Here is a 23,678-nt window from a genome sequence, read left to right on the forward strand (position 1 = left end):
AACACACACACACACACACACACACACACACACACACACACACACACACACACAAAACACACCAACTAAACCAAACAACCAAACCAAAACCAAAACTTAAAACAACCTCCCCCCCAACACTTTTCAATTCTATTTGGAAAATAGAATTGAAAAAAATGGATAGTGGCTGTATAGACATGTACACAATATTGATTATATACAGAGGAAAGTCACAAAACAGTAGTGGTACTAAGAAGTCATCAAGCCAGCCTTCACTTTGTCTCTACCTCTAGCACATTGATTAAAAGTCAATTGGGGCCAGTGAGATGTTTCAGTGGCTACAGGTGCTTTCTGCCAAGACTGATGTCCAGAGTTAAATCCCTATGACCCAAATTGTATAGAGAGAACTCACTCCCAGTTATTATTCTCCGACCTCCACATGCATGAAGTGCCCTCCAACAAAATAAATCAATGCAATAAAAATCCTTTTAAAAGAACGCATTGGCCTTGGTGGCTACAATGAATGTAGATTCACTAGAGGACAGGAAGAGTCTTTGAGTGAGGGAAGTGTACAGGTAAGACATCAAAAGGGCTCTGCCATTACTTTGCTGTGTGACCCCCAGGAAGTCATTGTCCCTCTAACTCTGTTTCCTCTGTACAATCAGATGAAGAGCTCCCTAAAATGCATTCCTTTTCTGATAGCTTATGATTCTCCAAGTTTGTGTCCTTGATAATGGGCACGATCCTTTCAGATGAAGAGATGGCGTTTTATTCTTTTCCTTCAGATTCTGGCAGAGTTTGACATTTCATTTTACTGCAAATGGAAGATAATGGAAGAGAAGGTGGACCGGTCAACTTGTCCCCTGCTTGATTATGTTTTTGAAGGTTTGGTTGACCTCCCCCTACGCTACTGCCTTCCTTTGACAGTATAAGCACTTTGGCTAAGTTGAATCTGATGAGAATGCAAACATAACATAATCCTAAAAGTTAGATGATCTGAATTTTACCCAGCAGCCATAAGTTCTGAGGAATATCTATATTTTTAGTTGAATAAATGTCCTTGAATACATATTTTATGTTCTATACTAAAGACACAGGGTTATTTGGTAGAAATTGTATTGTGGCTAAAGGTATATAGGGACTGAGGAGAAATTGCTGTGTTTATTTCAATTCACATGGCAGTTTCTATAGATTTATAAAACATATTTTAAAGCATAATACCTCTTAAAATAATACCTTTTATTTTAATAAAGTATCTACAAACCATTTTTTATAGTTGCTTGTATTTTGAGATTCCTGGTACTCTTCATTCTATCCCCAGTAAGCCAGTGATTTGGGACAAATTGCATCCCAATCTGTAGATTAAAAACTGGATCACCTGTTCCCTAGAGTGGCAGGGAGAAACTAAGTGGATATAAATGAGCTATGAATTTCTCCACATATCTACAAACATTATCATAATCTGGTTCTGTGCAAGCTGACTAGCTTTTGGAGACATTCCAACAACACTGTGGGGGAGCCTTGGCATTAAGTCAGTGAGGGAAACCTTGTCACAGTCCCTCCGAGATTAGACCACTCTCTTTCTGATTATTAGTAGTGAGCAAAGCGCTTTCCAGCTTGCTCTCAGCACTTTGCTTTTGCTATGAGGTCAGAAGAGCAAATTCTACACTATTTAATTCTAAAGGAAACAGATAAAACAGATAACATCCCCTGTGACTATTTGTCTTTCAACAATGCAATAAGCAACTCACTCTTGCTCCTTTCTCAGGAGAGCATGTACAGACTCCACTGCAATCTTGGCTCCCACATGGCTTTCCATAGGACATCTTCTGTCCCTATTAAATAAAAAAGAGATTTTAGTAGAGCATGTGAACCAGGGAAAATCATTACTCCAGGGAAACTAACCTTTAGTCACACTCTACTTAACCAATTGCATACATTGATGTCATTATTTGAAAGGACGACTTATGCTAGCATCCCTTTAGGTAAAGTCTATACTTCATCAAATACCCAGTGTGGTAGATAGTTGAGAAATGGTGATATAGTAGTTACTTCATTAGTAGAAATTCCAGTTTCACAATACAAGAGAATGTGTGTTACATATGGTGCTGGTATGGAAGAAGGTGTCCAAAATTTATGGATTCGTACTTATTGACAGAGCAGTAGTTGTTGCAAACTACCTAGGGGAACATGCTAGAAATATAGAGAAAGATGAAAGTAGCGACCCCGATCACTGTTACCATCTTTTCAAGATCTATTTTCAACACAACATTCAAACGTAGAGTGCTCCTCCTCTACCTCATGAGTCAGCTTCAAAGTGCTCAGGTGGCATCGCATGCACACTATTTTGGGAACTCAACGTCATTCCCCTCTCTACACTGCTTGATGGCGTTGTCAGTGAGATAGCAATGATGACTAATTGATGTTCAAGAGTCCTTCAAATGGCCTGATATGTGAGTATGCTTAGTCTCTTCCTTGCTCATTCAGCTTCCATCACGTGGGCAGACACTCATTCTATTTAAAAAAAAAAAAAAAAAAAAAAAAACCTCCATGGTGAGATGGCTCAGTGGGTAAGAGTACCCGACTGCCAGTGCTCCACAGAGAAACCCTGTCTCCCCATTCTATTTAAAAAAAAAAAAAAAAAAAAAAAACCTCCACATGTGGTCTAGCATAAGTTCCAAGGGGCTAGATTAGTCACTGCAGAATGGGATGCTATAAAACAGTTTTCCCTGGTGTTTTGGCTCCTTCTTCAAGTCAGTTTAGTACCTTCATTCATGTTCTTGAAGTTTCCAGCCAACAGAATCACAGTTTCTGCGACATTATCTGGTAACATGTGACTGAGAATATGCATTTTCATAAAAGATTTTGCAACAGTACAGTGTTTTTGAAAATGCAACCATGCAAAAATTAATTAAAAATCAAACGTGTAATGAGTCTAAAGTGTTTCTGACCACACTCAACAGTGCTGTATCAGTGGGTTCACTGCAGTCTTGGCTCTGAACACACAGCACAGATAATTTGTTTTGTGTATGTTGTCACACTACACAGTGTTAACAAACACTGCTTGAGACACCTCTGCACAGACTTAAGACTATTGTACAGTGTTTTCATAGGACATGGAAAGGTTCCTGCTTTCATAGACATGTGATGACTTAATTACAGAAAACAAAGACTTTCAATGGTTCCCTGCCATCATTCTTTAACATGTATCAGATTAGTGTCTTTGGATTTTATCATGTTAGAATGTTTGATTTTTAAATTTTCTTCTTTAACTTTATTGACATAAGGTTTATAAATACTCACTGAATGAATTTTGACTTAATATTAAGATACAATATCCAACTATTTCTGAATTTGCTCTAAATGTGTGCCTGCCATTTATTTGTACACATTTACACAACCCAGTGGTCTCAGCATTGCCACTTACAAAATCAAAACATTGATCAATTCTGAAAAATATTGAAGATGTATGTCCTGCATTATCAAATATTCAGCCAAGACTTAATGCTTTGTGGAAAAATAAATATGTCTGTCTAGTTACGTATGCAAGTTTGCTTTCATTTTAAAAAATAATATTCTGTCAAAGAAGAATTATTTCAAAATAAATTTTTTTCAAAATTGTATTTCATCTTTTTTTTTCTTTTACAATCCAGATTTTATCCCCTTCCTGGTCCACGCTCTGACTGTTCCCCAACCCACTCCTCCTCCCTACCCCTTGTCTCCACAAGGATGCCACCACCCCATATCCCCCAAGTCCCCCCAGACCTCCCCGTTCTCTGGGGCCTCTGGTCTCTTGAGAGTTAGGTGTATCATCTCTGAATGAACACAGACCTGCAGTCCTCTGCCATGTGTGTGTTGAGGGTGTCATAACAGCTGGTTGTATGCTGCCTGCTTGGTGGTCCAGTGTCTGAGATATCTCGGGGGTAGGGTCCAGGTTAGTTGAGACTGCTGGTCCTTCTACAGTGTCACCCTCCTCCTCAGCTTCTGCCAGCTTTTCCCTAATTCAACCACAGGGGACAGCAGCTTCTGTCCATTGGTTGGGTACAAATATCTGCATCTGACTCAGCTGCTAAATAAAAATTTTAATGACTTGATTTGCTACAGGAACAGTGTCACTTCCTTGAATGTTCTTCCCCAGATGAGTTTTCTTTCTTTATGGCTTCTTTATATAAGCCAGGTCTCATTTTGATGGTTGTTAGGTCACTCCAGAGAACTCACCTTGAGGTGATCCCTAGTTAATTCCTTTGTTAGCTTTTCAGCATCAGGCATCATCTTCGCCTACTAGCACCCAAATTCTAGCTTATTAAGGACATCGTTTGCCTTGGACAACATGGTCACCTCAATGCCTAAAGCAGTAGATGACCATCAAGTCATGATTGATGACTACAGGAATGAAACCAGATTAACTTCAAATACTTGACTTAGTGTTTTCTAAGTCTGATCTCTACCAGATCCTCAATCAAGGACTCCAAATGGAAGAAAACTGACATTCTGAACTTATCAACCTTTGAAAAAGGTTAAATATTAATTGTAACTAATATATGCATCACGAACTTCATCTCTAGGGTGGATTTAGTATCATTCAACTTTAAAAAAATTTAATAACGGACATTTCCCCCAATTGACACACAAAAAAATAAGCTGGTCTCACACTTAATCATTCTTCCCTCTCTCTGTGTAATGTGTGCCTTTTCCTAATTCTCAGAGAAGATTGTGAATTTTTTCAGATGGTCTCTTATCTCTTAAGACATTCCCACAATACTTTATCACCACAACACTTCCATAATAAGGTAGTGATGGCAGAGCTATGACAAAATATTCTATTTTAGATTCCAAACACCTTCCCAGTATGAGATAGTTTATCTCTCTTCTATGCCTTTGACATGCGAAGTGGCACTGTACACTTTCCAGTTTGCCCTCCATTTTACTGTATACACACAGGCATATTTTTCATAAAAGTAAGATCAAGAGATGCTCTGAGAGGAGGCACCTTGAACTAGTGGAGACCAGGAAGAGAATAAAAATAAAACCAAGAGAGAAACTCAGTTATATTACAAGTTTTTATTTTTATTTTTGTAATCCTGTTAAGAAAGTAATAGGTTTGATATACTGATTTTAAATTTCAACTTTGTTATAATGTTTCATATTCCTGGCATTTTGCTGATTTTGTATTTGCTTGCCCATACATTCCTTTATTCCGAATCACTCTTCATGGGATGTTTGTAATTAGTAGGAAGACATGCTATTAAGTAAGGAGAAAGCAACTGAGAGTACTCAACAGGTTTGTTTTGAAGCTATATTCTGTTCCCATAAGGCTTCTGTTTGGTTTCCTGTAAAAAAATTATATCAAACCAGGGGCAGCGGTAAACAAAAGTGAAAAGAAAGATCTTCTATTGGATGGAACACAGGGTCCCCAAAGAAGGAGCTAGAGAAAGTACCCAGGAACTAAAGGGGTCTACAACCCTATAGAAGGATCAACAATATGCACTAACCAGTACCCCCCCATAACTGTGTCTCTAGTTGCATATGTAGCAAAGGATGGCCTAGTTGGCCATCAATGGGAGGAGAGGCCCTTGGTCTTGTGAAGATCATATGCCCCAGTACAGGGGAATGCTGGGGCCAGGAAGTGGGAGTGGGTGGGTAGGGGAGCAGGGTGTGGGGGGGGAGCATAGGGGACTTTCGGGATAGCATTTGAAATGTAAATGAAGAGAATGTCTAATAAAAAAAAGGAAAAAAAAGAAAGATCTGTAATAATCTAAGAACTTCCATGTCTCTTCTATAGAAGTCAGAAAGCTTTAAAAGGTGGTAGAATAACCTGCCAGAGACAGAGGCCAAACAGAAATATAAGAAAAGAAACTAAGGTGTTCTAGGAATTCCCCAGAACAAACTGTCAGACAGAGAGGCATCACTGTTCTCTGTGATTGAGGAAAGTAATCAGAGAAGTCCTACTAGCCATGAGACAATTTTCTGTAATGCCAACCCTGACAGTATCAACAAGAGTCTCCAATTACAGTGAGGTGTAGAGAGTTCTGGGGCAGTGAGCTGTGTATAGACACCCTGGTCCTAGTTGAGCACAGGCCTGGAACCCTAGTGACCCTAAGGAATAGAAGGTGTTTGGCCATGTCTCCTGGGCCCCTGGCTCCTGTTGTAGCTACAACCTCCCACAGTCCCCTGCAGAGAGGTGTGTGGCCATCAGTCACATAGGCAATGCCTCAAGCTTCTGGTATTCTTTCTGGACTCCATCCCCACAATTACCTGGCAACAGTCAGATATGCTCTTCCCTACAGTTACCTGGCAACAGCCAGGCAGCCCCAGCCCACTATAAAAGGAGCTGCTTGCCCCTTTCTCAGTTCTCTTACTCTCTTACCTCTTATTCTCTTGCTCTTACTCTTGTTCCCTTATTCTCCCTCTCTCCACCTTCCTTTTTCTCCTCTCTCCACGTGACCATGACCGCTCTCCACTTCTCTACTATTTCCCTCTCTCTGCCTTTCTACAATAAATGCCTTAAAACCATAGACTGTTTCTTCTCAGCAGAACCTGCCATGCTGGAGCAATGGAACAGGTTTCCCTCTAAAGAGTCTAACCTCCTACAGGGAAGGTTCCCTGCGCTGCAGCCAAGGCCATCACCAACCCAAGACGCCCTCTAAGCAAGCCAGACTCTCTCATCACCATGGTGACCTGCCAGAGCTCTCCTCCTACCCTTTTCCCTTCAGCCCCAGGGCCAGAGTCCGCCCCTGAGGGCTCTCTTCCACAACAGACATGGCATCTGGAATGCCTGAGAGTGAGAACCTGCTGTCCCTGGCCTCTGTGCGACCCAGGGACCCCAGAGCAGGCTCTTCAGCAGTGCCCAACATGGTCTGTGGTGCTGGAGAGTTCCACAGGGACCCCAGACTCCCTCACCACCAGAGTGGGATTCTGCGGCTTCTCACAGTCAGAAGCCTTCTTAGTGGCGGCCTGGGGTCCACACAATCAAACTCCCCACATCCTGCTCGCCCAGCAGCCCTAACCCTGAGCAGACATGGGACCCCATTTTTGTCCCACGAAGAGTAAAGGTACTAAGGAAGCTTATGATACCTCAACTATGAGGATTGTAGTTCAGATAGGTCCACTGAGTTTCTGAAGCAATAAATAACTCATGATACCACTCTGGAAAAGATATAATGCCATGGAAAAATCAGTTCAATATGGAAACTGTATCTATGTTCTGAACTCATATAATTATAGCCAGTTCTCACTTGCATGAATGTAGTATAGGATACAGTATAATCATAGTATACATCTAGCCTTCAAGACCCCAAACTATTAAGTGCCACTTTTGTCAATGTTAAGACAACCAAATATGGTTGACAATTTCCAAAATATCTTCTAAGAGCAAAATTCTTGTATAAGAGTATCTAGTAAAACTGTTTTGGCCTGGGATGTAATGGTAAGGAACATACCTTAACACGATCTTAATGCCATTTCCATCCCATTACTCCATATGTAAAGGCCACATTCAAGTTTTATATCTTCCCTAGTCATGCTAGTGTCAGAAAAAAAGCTATAGCACTTAATGTTCCAGTCATTGAATAAACACATATTGCTATGGGACCAACTTTATTATGGATCTTAGGTTGAGGCCCAACATCTTTTTCCTTAGCTTGGTGGTCACTAGAACTAGACTACTCAGGCCAAAAGACTAGAGAGGAAATAGAAAGCAATGGAAAAAATCCAAAACATATTCATCAGACAAAGATAAACTCCAAAGTTGGCACTGAAATGTATAACCCCAAACACAGATGACTAGAAGCCAGAGTAAGAACACAACAACATCCAGAGCAATATGGCACCACCAGAGCCCAGCTATCCTACTACAGTAAGCCATGGATATTTAAACACAACTGAAGCACAAGAAAACAATATTACATCCAATATTATGAAGATGATAGAGGACCTTAAAGAAAAAATAATTAAATACCTTAAAGAAATCAATGAAAACACAAACAAGCATGTAAAGGAAATGAATAAAACTGTTGAAGACATGAAGATAGAAATAGAAGAAATAAAGAACCCACAAACTGAGTTGGTATACTGAAGATGGAGAACCTAGGCAAGAGAACAGTAACTACAGACATGAGCATTATCAACAGAATACAAGAGATGGAAGAGAATCTTATTGTAGAAGACATAATGGAAGAAATTGGTATAGCAGTCAAATAAAATGTTAACTAAAATGTTCCTGACAGAAAACAATGAGGAGATATGTAACACTATGAAAAGACCATACATAACAATAGTAGGAATAAAAGAATAATAGGAATAGGAGAAGATTCTTAGCTCAAATTAGTCCAGAAAATGTTTTCAACACAGTCATAGAAGAAAAATTTCCTAACCAAAAGAAGGATACCTATAAAGGTACAAGAAGTTTGCAAAACACTAAATAGAGTGGGACAGAAGTAAAAGTTCACTCCACCACATAATAATCAAATTACTAAACTTACGGAACAAAGAAGCAATATTAAAACCTGCAAGGGGAAAAGGCTAAGTAACATAAAAGTAGACCTATTAGAATTACATCCAACTTCTCAATGGAGATGCTAAAAGCCAGAAGGACCTGGATAAATATCTTTCAGACTCTAACAACAGACGCCAGCCCAGATTACTATAGGCTGAAAAACTTTCTATCACACTAGATGAAGAAAATAAGATATTCCATAACAAAGTCAAATTTAAACAGTATCTATCCACTAATGCAGCCCTACAGAAGATACTAGAACGAAAACTCCAACCCAAGGATGTTAACTACACCCAAGAAAACACAGAAAATAATTTTATAACAGCAAATCCAAAAGAACACACACACACACACACACACACACACACACAAAACTAGCAACATCAAAATAATAGGAAATAACAATTACTGGTCATTGGTATCTCTCAACATCAATGGATTCAAATTCCTAGTAAAAGACACAGGCTAACAGAATGGGGGTGAAAACAGAATCCATTATTCTGCTGCATACAAGAAACACACCTCAACCTTAAAGATAGATGTTACCTCAGAGTAAAGGGCTGGAAAAACATCTTCTAAGCAAACAGACGCAAGAAACAAGGTGGAGTACACATTCTATTATCTAGTAAAACAGATGTTTAACCAGAATTAATCAAAAGAAACGAGGAAGAACACTTCATGCTCATCAAAGCAAAAATCCATCAAAATGACTTCTCAATTCTGAATATCTATATTCCAAATGCAAGGACATTCACATTTGTTAAGAAAAAAAGTACTAAAGTTTAAATCACAAATCAAACCTCACATATTGATAGTGATAGACTTTAATACCACACTCTCACCAGTGGACAGTTCATCCAGAAAGAAACTAAACAGAGAAACAATGGAACTGAAACACATCATGACTCAAATGGACCTAACAAATAGCTAAAGAACATTTTACCCAGCTACAAAAGAATACACCATCTTCTCAGTACCTGACAGAATGTTCTCCAAAACTGACACATTTTTGGTCACAAAGCAAGTCTCAATAAATACAAGGAAATTGAAATAACCCCTTGTACCTTACCAGACCAGCACAGATTAAGTAGGATTTCAACAGCAACAGAAAAACCTTCAAACTTATTGAACCTGAGCAACTCTCTACTGAATGACAACTGGGTCAAAGGCAGAAATAAAGAAAGAACTTAAAATCTTCCTAGAATTTAATGAAAATGAAGGCACGACATACCCAAACTTATGGGACATAATGAAGCAGTGCTAAGAGGGAAGTTCATAGCACTAAGTATCTTCATAAAAAATTAGAGAGATCTCATACTAAGAATTTAAAACTGTACATGAAGCTCTACCAAAAATAAGCATACACACCTAAGAGGGATAGATGGCAGGAAATAATCAAAACTTGGGATTAAAATCAATAAATAGAAAGAAAGAGAACAATATAAAAAAATCAAGGAAACAAAGGGTTGTCTATTTGAGAAAAACAAGATAGATAAATCTTTATCCAAACTAATTAAAAGAAAGTGAGAGAACACACAATTTCATAAAATAAGAAATAAAAAGGGGGGTCCTAACAAGAGAAACTGAAGAAATCAAAAGAATCAGCAGGTCATACTTCAAAAACTTGTACTCCACAAAGTTGGAAAACCTAAAAGGACAAATTCTTTTATAAATACCACCAAAGTTAAATCAAGATCATATAAACAATTTAAACACCCCTAAGTAAATAAAAGCACTATTAAACTCTCCCACCTAGGAAAAAAAATTGAGGCTAGGGCCAGATGGTGTTAATGTAGAATTTTACCAGGAGCTGGTTCTTTGAGAAAATCAACAAGATAGATGAACCCTTAGCCAGACTGACTGGAGGGTACAGAGACAGTATCCAAATTAATAAAATCAGAAATGAAAATGAAGATATAACAACAGAAACTGAGGAAAATCATCAGATCCTATTACAAAAGCGTATATTTAACAAAACTGGAAAATCTGAATGAAATAGACAATTTTCTGGACAGATTCCAAATGCCTAAGTTAAATCAGGATCAGATAAACTATCTAAACAGTCCCATAACCTGTAGAGAAATAGAAGCAGTCATTAAAAGTCTCCCAACCAAAATAACCAGGACTAGAGGTGTTTAGTGCAGAATTCTATCAGACCTTCAAAGAAGACCTAATACCAATACTCTTCAAACTATCCCACAAAAATAGAAACAGAAGGAACACTACCCAATTCATTCTATGAAGCCACAGTTAAACTGTGTATTCTCCCTTGGAGATAGAACTGTTTTTGTCTAATCAAGAACCTGTCACAATTTCCTTTCACAGAGGAAAATCTATTCATAAGAAATTCTTTTCCTATTTCTATCATGTCTAATGCTCCAAATAGATTTTAAAAAGTGGTTGAGTGCATAGTACTTTTAGCTTCAGAAGATATCATATATATTTAAGAGACATTTAACTATTATAAATTATTTTGATGACTTAAAAAAGTCAGTATTGAGTTGTATATTTTGAAATAAGTTTTATTAGTTTAATTAAAAAGATGATATAAAAAAAGTTGGTGGCAGAAATTCAAGGCCATACTGGGGTATATAGGAAACCTAAGCTCAGCCTGAGCTGGTGATAATATTAAAAATATTCTTTCGCTACAAAAAAAAAAACAATAAAATGATTCAAAGACATCATTTTCATCATCAAGTAGGCGCCATCCCAGGGATGCAGGGATGATTCAATATAGGAATTTCCACTAATACAACACACCATATAAACAAACTGAAAGAAAAATTAATATGAAAAAATCTTTGACAAAAATGAAATACCCCTTCATGTTAAAATCTTGAGGAGATCAGGGATGCAAGGTCCATAACTAAACACAATAACTACAACATACAGGAAGCCAACATCAAATTAAATGGAGAGAAACTTAAAAAATTCCACTAAAATCAGGGAGAAGACAAGACTGCCCACCCTCTCCATTTCTACTCAATATGGTTTTTACAGTTCTAGTTATAGCAATAAAACAACTAAAGGAAATAAAGAGGATATAAATTCAAAAGGAAGAAATCAAAGTATCACTATTTGCAGATGATAGTACATATATGCGATCCCAAAAATTCTACCATGGAATTTCTACAGCTGATAAATATCTTGAACAAAGTAGTTAGATACAACATTAACTAAAAACTCAGTAGTCCTTCTATATACAAATGATAAACAGCCCGAGAATTATATCAAGGAAACAGCCTCAGTCATAATAGCCACAGCAAATATAAAATATCTTGGTGTAACTCTAACCAAGCAAGTGACAAACCTGTATGACAGAAATCTACAAGTCCTTGAAGAAAAAAAAATGAAGATAATATCAGAAGATAGAAAGGTCTTCCATGCTCATAGATCTGTAGGATTAACATAGTAAAAATGGTCATCTTTCCCAAAGCAATCTACTGATTCTATGTAATCACCACCAAAATTCCAACACAAGTTTTTACATACTTGGAAAGAACAATACTCAACTTCATATGAAAAAAACAACAACAGAAAAACCCCCAGGGCGGCCATAAACAATTCTTTATAATAAAAGAACTTCCAAAGACATCACCATCCCTGACTTCACGTTGTACTATGAAGCATTTATAATAAAAACCACATGGAAATTGACATAAAAATATACAGGTGTATCAATATAATCAAATAGAAGACCTAAACATATATTATCTACATACCTATGAACACCTGATTTTTGACAAACAAGCCAAGATTCTACAATGGAAAAAAACCTTCAACAAATGGTGCTGATCTAACTAGATGTCTGCATGTATAAGAATGGGAATAGATCCTCATCTATCACCAAGCACAAAATGTACAAATGGGTCACAGATCTCAACACAAGACCAGATACACTAAATATGATAGAAGAGAAGATGGGGAATAGCCCAAAGTGAATTGGCACAGGAGACAACTTGCTGCATAGAACACCAATAGGGGAGGCACTAAAATAAACAATTAATAAATGGAACCTCATGAAACTGAAGTTTCTGTAAGGCAAAAGATACTGTCAGTAGATAAATGGCAGCCTACAGACTGGGAAAAAACTTCAACAACCACACATCTGACAGAGGACTAATTTCTAAAATATATAAAGAACTCAAGAAACTAGACACCAACAAACCAAGTAATCCAATTTTAAAAGGTACAAATCTAAACAGAGAGTTCTCAACAGAGGAATCTGAAATAGAAAAACAAACAGAAACAACAGAACACTTAAAGAAAATTTCAACATCCTTAACTGTTAGGGAAATGCAAATCAAAATGACCATGAGATTCCATCTTATACCTTTTAGACTGGCTAAGATCAAAAACACAAGAAACAGCTCATGCAGGCAAAGATATGGAGCAAGGGGGAACACTTCTCCATTGCTGGTGGGGGTGAAAACTTGTGCAGCCACTTTGGAAATCAATATTATGGTTTCTAGGAAATTGGGAATTCCTCTCCTGGGAATACACCCAAAGGATGCTTCGTCAGACCTCAAGGACATTTTCTGAAATAGTCATTGAAGCTTTTATTCATAATAGACAGAAACTTAAAAAAGTCTAGATGTCCTTCAATCCAAGTATGGATAAAGAAAATGTGGTACATTCACACAATGGAGTATTACTTAGCTATTAAAAAAAACATTTTTAGGCAAATGGAACTAGAAAAATAATCATCCTGAGTGAGGTAACCCAGACCCAGAAAGACAAACATGGCATAACTGTAAAATTAAAAAAATAAACATGCTACAATGTAGACCCAGAGAAGCTATGTAATAAAGAGGGCTCAAGGGAGGAACTTGTGAATATCCTTGAGGAGGGGAAATAGAACAGACATCATGGGTATAGGGGGTGGGGTTCGGGAACAGAAAGTATCAGGTAGGGGAGGCTGAATGGAGAGTACTGTGAGGGACAACTGGCATGGGGGGCATCTCAGGGATGAGCTACAAACCTAGTGCAATGGAAACTCCCAGGAATCTATTTCTGGTGACCTTAGTTAAGACTCCTAGCGATAAGGGACTTGGAACCTGACCTGGACATCTGTAACCAGGCGAGACTTCCAGTGGAGAGATTTGGATACCATCCTAGCCACAAAACCTTCAACAACAATTTGTCCTGCCTACAAGTTGTGCTGTGGTAAAAGTGGTGCAGAAATTGGAGTATCCAACCAATGACTGGCATAACCTAAGACCCATGCCATGAAAGGGGAGCACCCCCGACACTGCCTGGAGGGCTGGGACCCAGGGCTGAATACCTCAGAGAGCTAGGATAGAACCAAAAACAACTGACAATTTAAAAAAGTAAATGAAATGATTCCTAATGATATTCTGCTATACTCATAAATTGGTTTCTAGCCCAATTGTCATCAGAGAGGCTTCACCCAGCAACGAGTGGAAACAGATGCAGAGACCCACAGCCAAACATTAGTCGGAGTTCAGAGAATCCTGTGGAAGAGAGAAGGAAGGATGATAGGAGCCAGAGGAGTCAATGACACCACAAGGAAACCCACAGAATCAACTCACTAGGTTCACAGGGGGTCACAGAAACTGAAACCAAAACCAGGAATCCTATATGGGTCTGACCTAGGTACTCTTCATGTATGTTATGGTTGTGTAGTTTGATTGTCTTGTGGGACTCCTAATAGTACAAGCAGTGGCTGTCTTTGACTCTTTTGGGGTGTGGGAATACCTAGTCTTACTACTACTTGATATGGCATGTTTGTTTGATTTTCATCAGAGGCCTGTCCTTTTCTGAATAGAAATTGAGGAGGAATGGATTGGGAGGGGGCAGAGGGAAGGTGGAGGGATTCAGAGGGAAGGAAGGGGAGAAACTGTGATTGAGATGTAAGAACATAATAAAACATTTTTAATTACAAAAGAAGTGCTCACTTAATGATCAATTCTCTTTAAATGTGAGGAAATGGAGGCTCAGCTATTATATGACATCTTCCACAGAGGAAGTCAAATACCAGAGTTGGGACAAGAAACCAGGTATTTCTATCAATAGTCTCTCCTTTCCTCTTGGATTTATTGACACTAGCTTAAAGATTAGTTTGAAAATAAACACCCAAAAAACCAATTCATCAAAAGCATTACATTAGCTACTTCATACTATTACATAGTTGCTGCATATTCTAGAAAAACCTTCATATATGAGTTTTGTGAGTACTTTTGGAATGAAAACATTTCTATTTGACCATTTTCTAGATTAAAAAACAACACTAACACTTATGAATTTCAGAGATGGTGTCATTTGCCATTTAGGTGACAAAGTTGTGAGGCTAGTTCTTTTTTTTTTTCTTTTCAGTGCACAGCGTATTACAAGACAGGAAGATACTCTTATAATGTTCATTCTCTGATGATCAGTTAGGAATCAAGAGATGCTTCTTTGAGAGCATTAGACATATTCTTGGATCCATATTCACCAGCATTTCTAGCATGAACACGTGTAATGAAGTAAGCTAAATAGTTCATGGGGTTTTTTTTTGTTGTTGTTGTTTTGTTTTTTTTTATAGAACGGTGGGACAGATACTGTTACTATCATATTTCACAGAAGAGAAACTTGAGGTTTGGGGGTGGGGTTAAACTGACATCTTTCCAAGGCCACAAGGTTTCAATCCCAAGTTTGGTTCCAAATCTCAGAGCTTTTCCTCTAAATCAGATCGCCTTTGACAGCCTCCTACAGCTTCTCAGCATTGTAGAAAGGACAAGGAATCCAATATGACTTTGAACACTTCTAAAGCAAAATCTGTTCAATGAAACAGAAACAAACATACATGTTAAAGCACACTGAGTTCTGTCCCACGTTGAATGTGTATTTCCCTTTGAAGAAAAGCTCCCCATGATTTTATGAATGAAAGGCTGAGGAGAAAAGGAAGGGAGCTGCGGGAGCTGGCTCCCCACCAGAGGGACTTGTCAACCACATTTGATCTTAAAGAAAGAGCTGACACCAGACACTGCTGAGCAGTTCTGAAAGGCACTCCTTTCTAACATCTGCTCAAGTGTATTCACATCACATCATAATCATAATAGATAGGTTCAGGGAGTTGTAGAGAAATGAGCATTCTGGAGAGCATAGTAGAAGCTCTACATATCAAGAATGAAGAAGGACCTGGAGAGATGTAGTACTGTTTGGGTAGAACTTAAAATGGCCTAGCAAATACTTAACAACGCAATGTAAATGGTGACCAGAATTTTCTTTAAATAGATGGTACTTTTCACTGAGAGTCTATGAAATACAGTATTTTGCTAAGCCCAATTACTGGGCACAACTGAGGGATATTCAGGTTGTTAGGGATTGGAAGAAACTGAAAGAGGCAGAAAATTTCACAGTTTGCAGACACAGTAGATAGATTTAGTAAATAAAAATACAGACTGCAAAGAACATTTTAGTTTCCAAATTGTAAGTATGTTCAATGTAATATCAAAGATGTACTTACACTAAAAGTCTTCTTATTTATTTATAATTCAAATGTAACTAACTTCCCATATTTTCCTGGAAACCTTACAGGTAAGTATATCATGGCATTTGTGTGCCAAGTTCACTTGTGGTATGTGTCAAAAGTAACGTTTAATAAGAAACTTAAAGGATAAAATGTAACATTCATTTGGTAAAATTTAGGGAGGGCTCAATTTTATTTCTGCAATGGAGTCACTTTTTATTTATGTTCTTATGTAGCAGTTCTGAACCTGTGGTTGGGACCCTTTCACAGGGGTTTCCTAAGACTATCTGTATATCAGATACTTACATTATGGTTTATAATAGTAGCAAAATTACAGTTATGGAGTAGAAATGTAAATAATTTTATGGTTGGGTATTATGACAACATGAGAAACTGCATTAAAGGAAGTCAGCATTAGGGAGGTCGAGAAACACTGGTCTAATGTATTATGACTACTAGGAAGGAAAAGGTGGAGTTATGACTATTATTGCAATAGGGTCCACTCTTTCTGGAGATGAAGGATGGGGTCCATTGGTAGCATAAAGGTACTTTCTAGAATGCAAGAATGTGTTCCATGTTTTATTTGGAGTGGTATTTTATAACACACACCTCCAAGTAAATTTGTATAAATATATTTGCTGTACATTTATAATATGTATGTGTTATTATTTGTAGAATATATAATGCAAACAATAAATATATTCCCTGCCATCATGGAATTTATATTTTTTAATGGAATAAACTTATATAAACCCTTAAAGTATAAGAACAGTGCCAAGAGTAATGGGAAGAAAATTAAGATGCTATGAATGTTTAAAAATCTAAAACACGAGGGCATCAGAATTATTCCCTCATTAGAAAAATATTTGTTGGTGAGGTAGGGGGATAGATCAGTCAGTACGTGTTAGCTGTACAAGCATGAGTACATACATAGGAATCGCTAGCACCAGTAGGCAAAGCCATGGAGAGCAGCACAGGCCTGTAATCCTAAGGAAAGTGGAGAGACAAGCAGACACTCTGAGTTGTTTCAAAAATGGGGCAAAGCACAATTGATTAGGATACTCTTTGGCTTCCATATGCATGTACCTTGACATGTGTGCACACACGCTCACACAAACACGTACACACACATACATGAACCAACGATCATACATACAGGAGCTTACACTTGACACTGAATAAATAAAAAAAAAATTACTCTTTTAAAGATATGGGAACACCCAACTAGAGTGTCTGAACTCAGTTGTGAGACAGGAGAGGTGTTATTTAAAGAGTGTGGTGTGAAGAGTGAAGAACTAGGTCAAAGGAGGAGGCAAGGCAAAAATCCCTTCAGGAAAAAAAATATCACATGTGATGCTCTTGAGTGACAGAGAACCCAGCATGCAGTAAAGCCAGAGGTTAGAGTGACTGAATGGAGTGGTGTCTCTAACTGTATATGTAGCAGAAGATGGCCTAGTCAGTCATCAATGGGAAGAGAGGCCCTAGGTCCTATGAAGGCTCTATACCCCAGTGTAGGGGAATGCCAGGGCCAGGAAGTGGGAATGGGTGGGTGGGTTGGGGAGCAGGCAGAGGGGGGAGGGGATAGAGGATTTGGGGAGGGGACAATAGGAAAGGGGATAACATTTGAAATGTAAAGAAAGAAAATACCTAATAAAAAAAGAAAGGAAAGGATGACAAGAAGCTACATGGTATAGGAAGGCACAGACAATCTTATGCTTGATATGAGCGGGAGGAACTCACTAGTTTTGATCACAGAGTAACATGGTCAGATTGAATTTTTATAAAAGAAAAAAACATGTTTCTGGCAGTAGTATGGAAAGTAGACAGGAGAAGGAGGGAAGGCTAATCAGCAATTCACATGCAAGAGCATGGCAGCCTGAGCAAGGTTTATATGGAGGTTGGCTAAAGACAAAAAAATGGATCTAGGAAATCTTTAAATAGGAAGGATGCAAGTGGAAGCTGAGCAAGGTAGAACCTCTCACACCAAGATCACTTTACTGCTTTGAAGCTTTAGGGCACATTTCTGGAATACAAAGTCACTATATTGAGCTTTACTGGAAAAGTACAATTATTTTAAAAATACATTCTTAGGGCTGGAGACTAGGTCCCGGGCAAGTTTGATGCCCCAGAGTAGGGGGAATGCTGGAGTGGTGGGGTTGGAAAGTGTGGATGGGTGGGGAGCACTCTCATATAGGCAAAAGGGAGGGGAAGGGCAGATGTGGGATGGGGTGGTGGTGGAGGGGTAACCTGGAAGTGGGATATAATTTGAGATGTAAGTGAATGGAATGATTAATGATAATAAAAGAAAACTCCCCCAAAAGAATACTGGCTGCTGTTCCATAGTACCTGAGTTCAACCACATGGCACCTCACAACTGTCTGTAACTCCAGTTCCAGGGAATACGACATCTTCATACAGACATGCATGCAAGCAAAACATCAATGCACGCAAAATAAAAATAAATCATTAAAGAATAAATATATTCCCCCGAGGAACTATAATCCTGATAAAGAAGCTAATTATCATGAAAATATTGTGAGATGGCATCGCTGCGATCATGTTTCTTCTCTCAAAAACATTTGATGAATACTCATTTCCTCCCAAGTTTGAAGACATCTAAATCAGGTTTAACTTACTATTGCAGGTTCATCTCTGATCTACTATGTTCTGGTCATAGAGGTCTGTGGAGGTTCGATTGAGGAATGTCCCCATAGGCTTATGGATTTTCAATATTAAATTCCAAGTTGGTGATGCTGTTTGGGAAGGTGTAGGAGGGGTATCATTGATGGAGAAAGTACATCACTGGGAATGGGACTGGAGAGAATATATTCTTGCCCCACTTCTACTTTATTATTGCTTTGCCTTTGTGATTAAAGACACTATATCTCTTAGCTTCCTGCTCTACCTGCCTGCATGCCTCATACATCATTAGGGATTTGCTCTCTGAACTGTGAGCTAAAAGAAACCCTTCCTTCTTTATATTACCTAGGTTATGTCATTTTATCATTGCAACAAAAAAGTAACAAAATGTCAATTAATCATCAATTAATTTTCCTAGAATAGTTTTTATATCCCATCCACTGCTTGGGAAATCTTCTAATAAAACTATTGCCAAAAACTGAAAAGGGTCTTCAACTTTACTAAGATATAACTCATACATAATGCTTCACACACTCTTAAATGTTACTTATTTCCCAAGGACTCTCAGTAATTAATTAAAACGTCCATCACCTTCACTAATAGCCTACCTTTTGACTACTTCAGAGAAACTGTGCTGAGTATTTTCCAGATAAAACATACAAAATTATTTCAGGTGGTTGGACTGAGTTGTTTCCTCAGCTGTGCAATGTGTGGAATGGCTGTGCATGCTCTTCTACACTCTTCGAGCTTATCTTGCTACTGATAGACTTTATTTACATGGTAAATTTCATTTGCTTTAGTGGCTTGGCCCAGAGCATTACTGCTCATTTATTATATGGTGCCCCTAGAAAAACCTGTGACTAGTTGAAAAGAAAATCCTTTAGTGTTTCTAGGTGGGAACTTATGTTATCACAGAAGACTTCACTATCTCTCCACGAGTTAAAAAAATATCCTACAGGAACAGGGAATACTGGCATTTCAGTACAGACTGCTTCCTCTGTTATTAAGTCTAAATGGCCAAGGACACTGCCTTTTCTGTCTTTTGTATCAGAAGGAAAGAATCTAATGAATGTCTAGTTGAGAGAGACAGGGTGCAGTAGCAGGAGACTGACTGGGAAACAAACTAGGTTATTTCCATGAAGATCCTGAGCTTACAATGAGATAATTTGTAAATGCCGTAAGTGTAGAGAAAGCTAAAAGAACTTCAGCATGCTCAGAAATGGGGAAAGATGACATTGAAAAGGGATGCTGATAGACAAAAACACTATGGCTCATAGGAAATCCACCCCTGAACCTTATAAACTATTGGTAGTGATATAAATTACTTCACTCATTACAGAAATCAGTATGAGACTTCCAAAAAAAGTGCAATAGGACATATAATGGTCTGGAGTGTATGTACCTAGAGGAAAGGAGGCTACCTAAGTCACAATAGAGACAGCTGTACATGTCATGATAATATGGCATTATTCACAATAACAAGTTATGGAAGCAGTCTAAATGCTCTCAATAGGCAAATGGATAAAGGAAATGTGATATATATACAGAACAGAGAATTACTCAGACATATAAGAATGAAATTGTATCAATTACAAGAAAATGTAACTCGAGGTCATCATATGAGACAAAAGAAGCCAGACTAGGAAATAAAGGAAGACATGTGTTTTTTTCTCATACATATAACCTAGGTTTATTTTTTATTAGATATTTTCTTTTTTTATATTTCAAATGTTATACCCTTTCCAGGTTTCCCCCTGAAAATTCCCTATCCCCTCTCCCTCCCCCTGATTCAACCCACCCACTCCTATTCCTGCCCCTGGCATTCCCCTATACTGGGTCATAGAACCTTCACAGGACCTAGGGCCTCTCTTTCCATTGATGACCAACTAGGCCATCCTCTGCTACATATGCAGCTAGAGCCACTAGTCACTCTTTGTGTTTTCTTTGATTGGTGGTTTAGTCCCAAGGAGCTCTGGGGGTACTGGTTAGTTAATATTAATGTTTTTCTTAGGGGGCTGCAAAACCCTTCATCTCCTTGAGTCCTTTCTCTAGTTCCTCCATTGGGAACCCTGTGTTCAGTCCAATGGATGACTGTGAGCATCCACTTCTGTATTAGTCAGGAACTGGCAGAGCCTCTCAGGAGACAGCTATATCAGGCTCCTGTTAGCAAGCTTTTGTTGGCATCTGTCATAGTGTCTGGGTTTGGTGGTTGTTTATGGGATGGATTCCAAGTGGGGTAGTCTCTGGATGGCCTTTCCTTCAGTCTCTGCTCCGAACTTTATCTCTGTAATTCTGTCCATGGGTATTTTGTTCCCCCTTGTAAGAATGATTCTTAGCTTCTGGGCTAATATCCACTTATCAGTGAGTGCATATCATGTGTGTTCTTTTGTGATTGGGTTACCTCACTCAACTAGTAATAAGGACACAAGCTCCACTATTTTCATAGCAGCCTTATTTATAATAGTCAGAAGCTGGAAAGATCCCAGATGTTCCCCAACAGAGGAATGTATACAGAAAATGTGGTACATTTACACAATGGAATACTACGCAGCTATTAAAAGCAATGAGTTTATGAAATTCTAGGTTTATTTTTAAGATATATGGTCAAGGTGAAGATTTTATGGTAAAGGCGAGGTGAATATGGCAAAAGTTTATTCTGTATGTGATAAATTTGTATAATTTATATACCACGATAGTGATTGTGATGGTGATGGAAACCAAATCAATCTCTTATGAATTTGAGGGTATAAAGAAAGTTTTTTAAAAAAATATAACAGAAGGCCTGAAGAGATGGCTCAGTGTTTAAGAGCACTGGCTGCTCTTCCAGAGGTCCTGAGTTCAATTCCCAGCAACCACATGGTGACCATCTATTAAAGAGATCTGATGCTATTATAGTATTCAGATTTACATGCAGCAGAGCACTCATATAATAAATAAATAAATAAATAAATCAGTAAATAAATAAACTTTTAAAAATCATTCAAATAGGATAGTCAAAACAATCCTGAAAAATAAAAGAAATATTGAAGGTGTCACCATCCCTGATTTCAAGTTTTACTACAAAGCAATAGTAAAAAACAAAAACAAACAAAAAAACCACCCACATAATATTGACATAAAAACAGACATGCAGATCAGTGCAACTGAATTTAAGCCCCAGACATTAATAAAACACATATGGGAACCTGCTTTTTTTTTTAAATAAAGAAGCAAAAAATATACACTGGGACAAGGACAGCATATTCAACAAATGGTGCTGGTCAAACTAGATTTACAAGAATGCAAATAGAGCCATATATATAGCCATGCACAAAACTCAAGTCCAAGTGGATCAAAGACCTCAATATAAAACCAGACACACTAAATCTAATAGAAGATAAAGTGGGGAATAGCCTTGAATGCAGTTGTGCAGGAGATAACTTTCTGAACAGAGCACCAATAGTTCAGGTACTAAGATCAACAATTAATTCATGGGACCTCAGGAAACTGAAAAGATTCTGTAAGGCAAAGGACACTGTCAATCAGAAAAAGTGGCAGTCTACAGAATGGAAAAGGCTTTTTTACTAACTTCACATCCACTAGAGGACTAATATCCAAAATATATAAAGAATGTAAAAACTAGATATCAAAAACAATCAAGCAAACAAATAAACAAACAAAACACCAAACAAACAAAACAATTCAGTTAAAAATGCGAACAGATCTAAACAGAATTCTCAATAGAGGAAACTTAAATGGACGAGAAACAATAAATATTCAACATACTTAGTCATCAAGAAAATTCAAATTAAAATAATTCTGAGCTTCCACCTTATACCCATTATAATGGCTAAGATCAAAAACTCAGGTGACAGCAGATCCTGGTGAGGATGTGGAGCAAAGGGAACACTCCTCCTTTGCTGGTGGGAGTGCAAATTTGTACAATCACTTTGAAAATTTGATGGTTCCTTTGAAGATTGGGAATTGATTTAACTTAAAATCCTGCTATGCCACTACCAAACAACACTCCATCTTATGATGCTTGCTCAATTATGTTCATTGAAGCTTTATTTATAAGAAAGAAACTGCAAACAACCTAGATGGTCCTCAACAGAAGAATGAATAAAGAAAAAGTGGTGCATTTATCCAACAAAGTATTAGTCAGTTGTTAAAAAAAAATGACAAGATGAAATTTTCAGGAGGTAACTCAGATTCAGAAATACAAATATGATGTGTACTTACTTATAAATGGATATTAGCCAATAAGTAAATGATAACCAAGTAACTATCCATAGATCCAGAGAGGTTAGGTAAAGAAGAGGGATTTAAGGAGACAGACACATGGGTATCCCTGGAAGGGATAGAATATAGTTTACAGGTGAATTAGAGGTATTTGGGGACTGGCATGGGGAAATCAGGTATGGGGGGGGGGAGATGTGCTGGAGGGAGACAGTGTGGGAAGAGATGGTTGAATTAGGGGGCATTTGGGAGGTGGTGTAGAAACCTAGTACATTGGAAACATCCTGAAATGTATGGTGGTGACCTTAGTGAGAACTCCTAGTAATGGGTGATATAATCTCAACTAGTCATCTCTTGATTCTAGGAGTGACTAGGTTACATTCCATTGAGTTCTTGACCAAGGGCATCCCATGAAAAATCCCCAAACTACTCAGGTTGTTGCTAAGATGAAATGCTGCTCTCTGTAAAATGAGCGGGGCCTTGTTGAACATGGAAAAGTTGAGCTGATGCTTACATGGCCCTATGTCCTAGTTTTTTTTTAACTACAGGAAGGCACTCTGCAGGTTACCAAAAGAGAAATGTAAACAATAACCAGCCATGAAACCCTTGTCCTACAATCTGCCCTCCCTGAGAAATACACTAGGGCAATGGTGGCACAGAATCTTTGGGAGTAGTCAACCAATTTCTGATTTGAATTAAAGCCCACTCCACCAGAAGGAACCCATACTTTATACTGCTTATGTAACCACGAACCAGAGACTAGATAGTCAAGATTAGCCAGTCATCATCAGAGAGACTTCCTTTGGCAGTGGTGGGAGCAAATACTGATAGCCACAGCCAGACATTATATAGATGGGGGTGGGGAGAGAGAGAGAG

General features: G+C 38.1%; 1 protein-coding gene across 1 annotated transcript in view; it reads right to left on the reverse strand.

The window, feature by feature from the left end:
- The window catches only part of Col4a6 (collagen type IV alpha 6 chain), a 311,346-nt gene that overhangs the window by 156,340 nt on the left and 131,328 nt on the right, over nt 1-23,678 (reverse strand). The window contains exon 3 of the mRNA XM_021187464.1: nt 1,731-1,814. Coding sequence (XP_021043123.1) covers nt 1,731-1,814 — 84 coding nt within the window. The remainder of the gene's footprint in view (nt 1-1,730; nt 1,815-23,678) is intronic.

This window comes from Mus pahari, chromosome X, assembly GCF_900095145.1.
Source record: "Mus pahari chromosome X, PAHARI_EIJ_v1.1, whole genome shotgun sequence".
NCBI classification, from domain to species: Eukaryota; Metazoa; Chordata; class Mammalia; order Rodentia; family Muridae; genus Mus; species Mus pahari.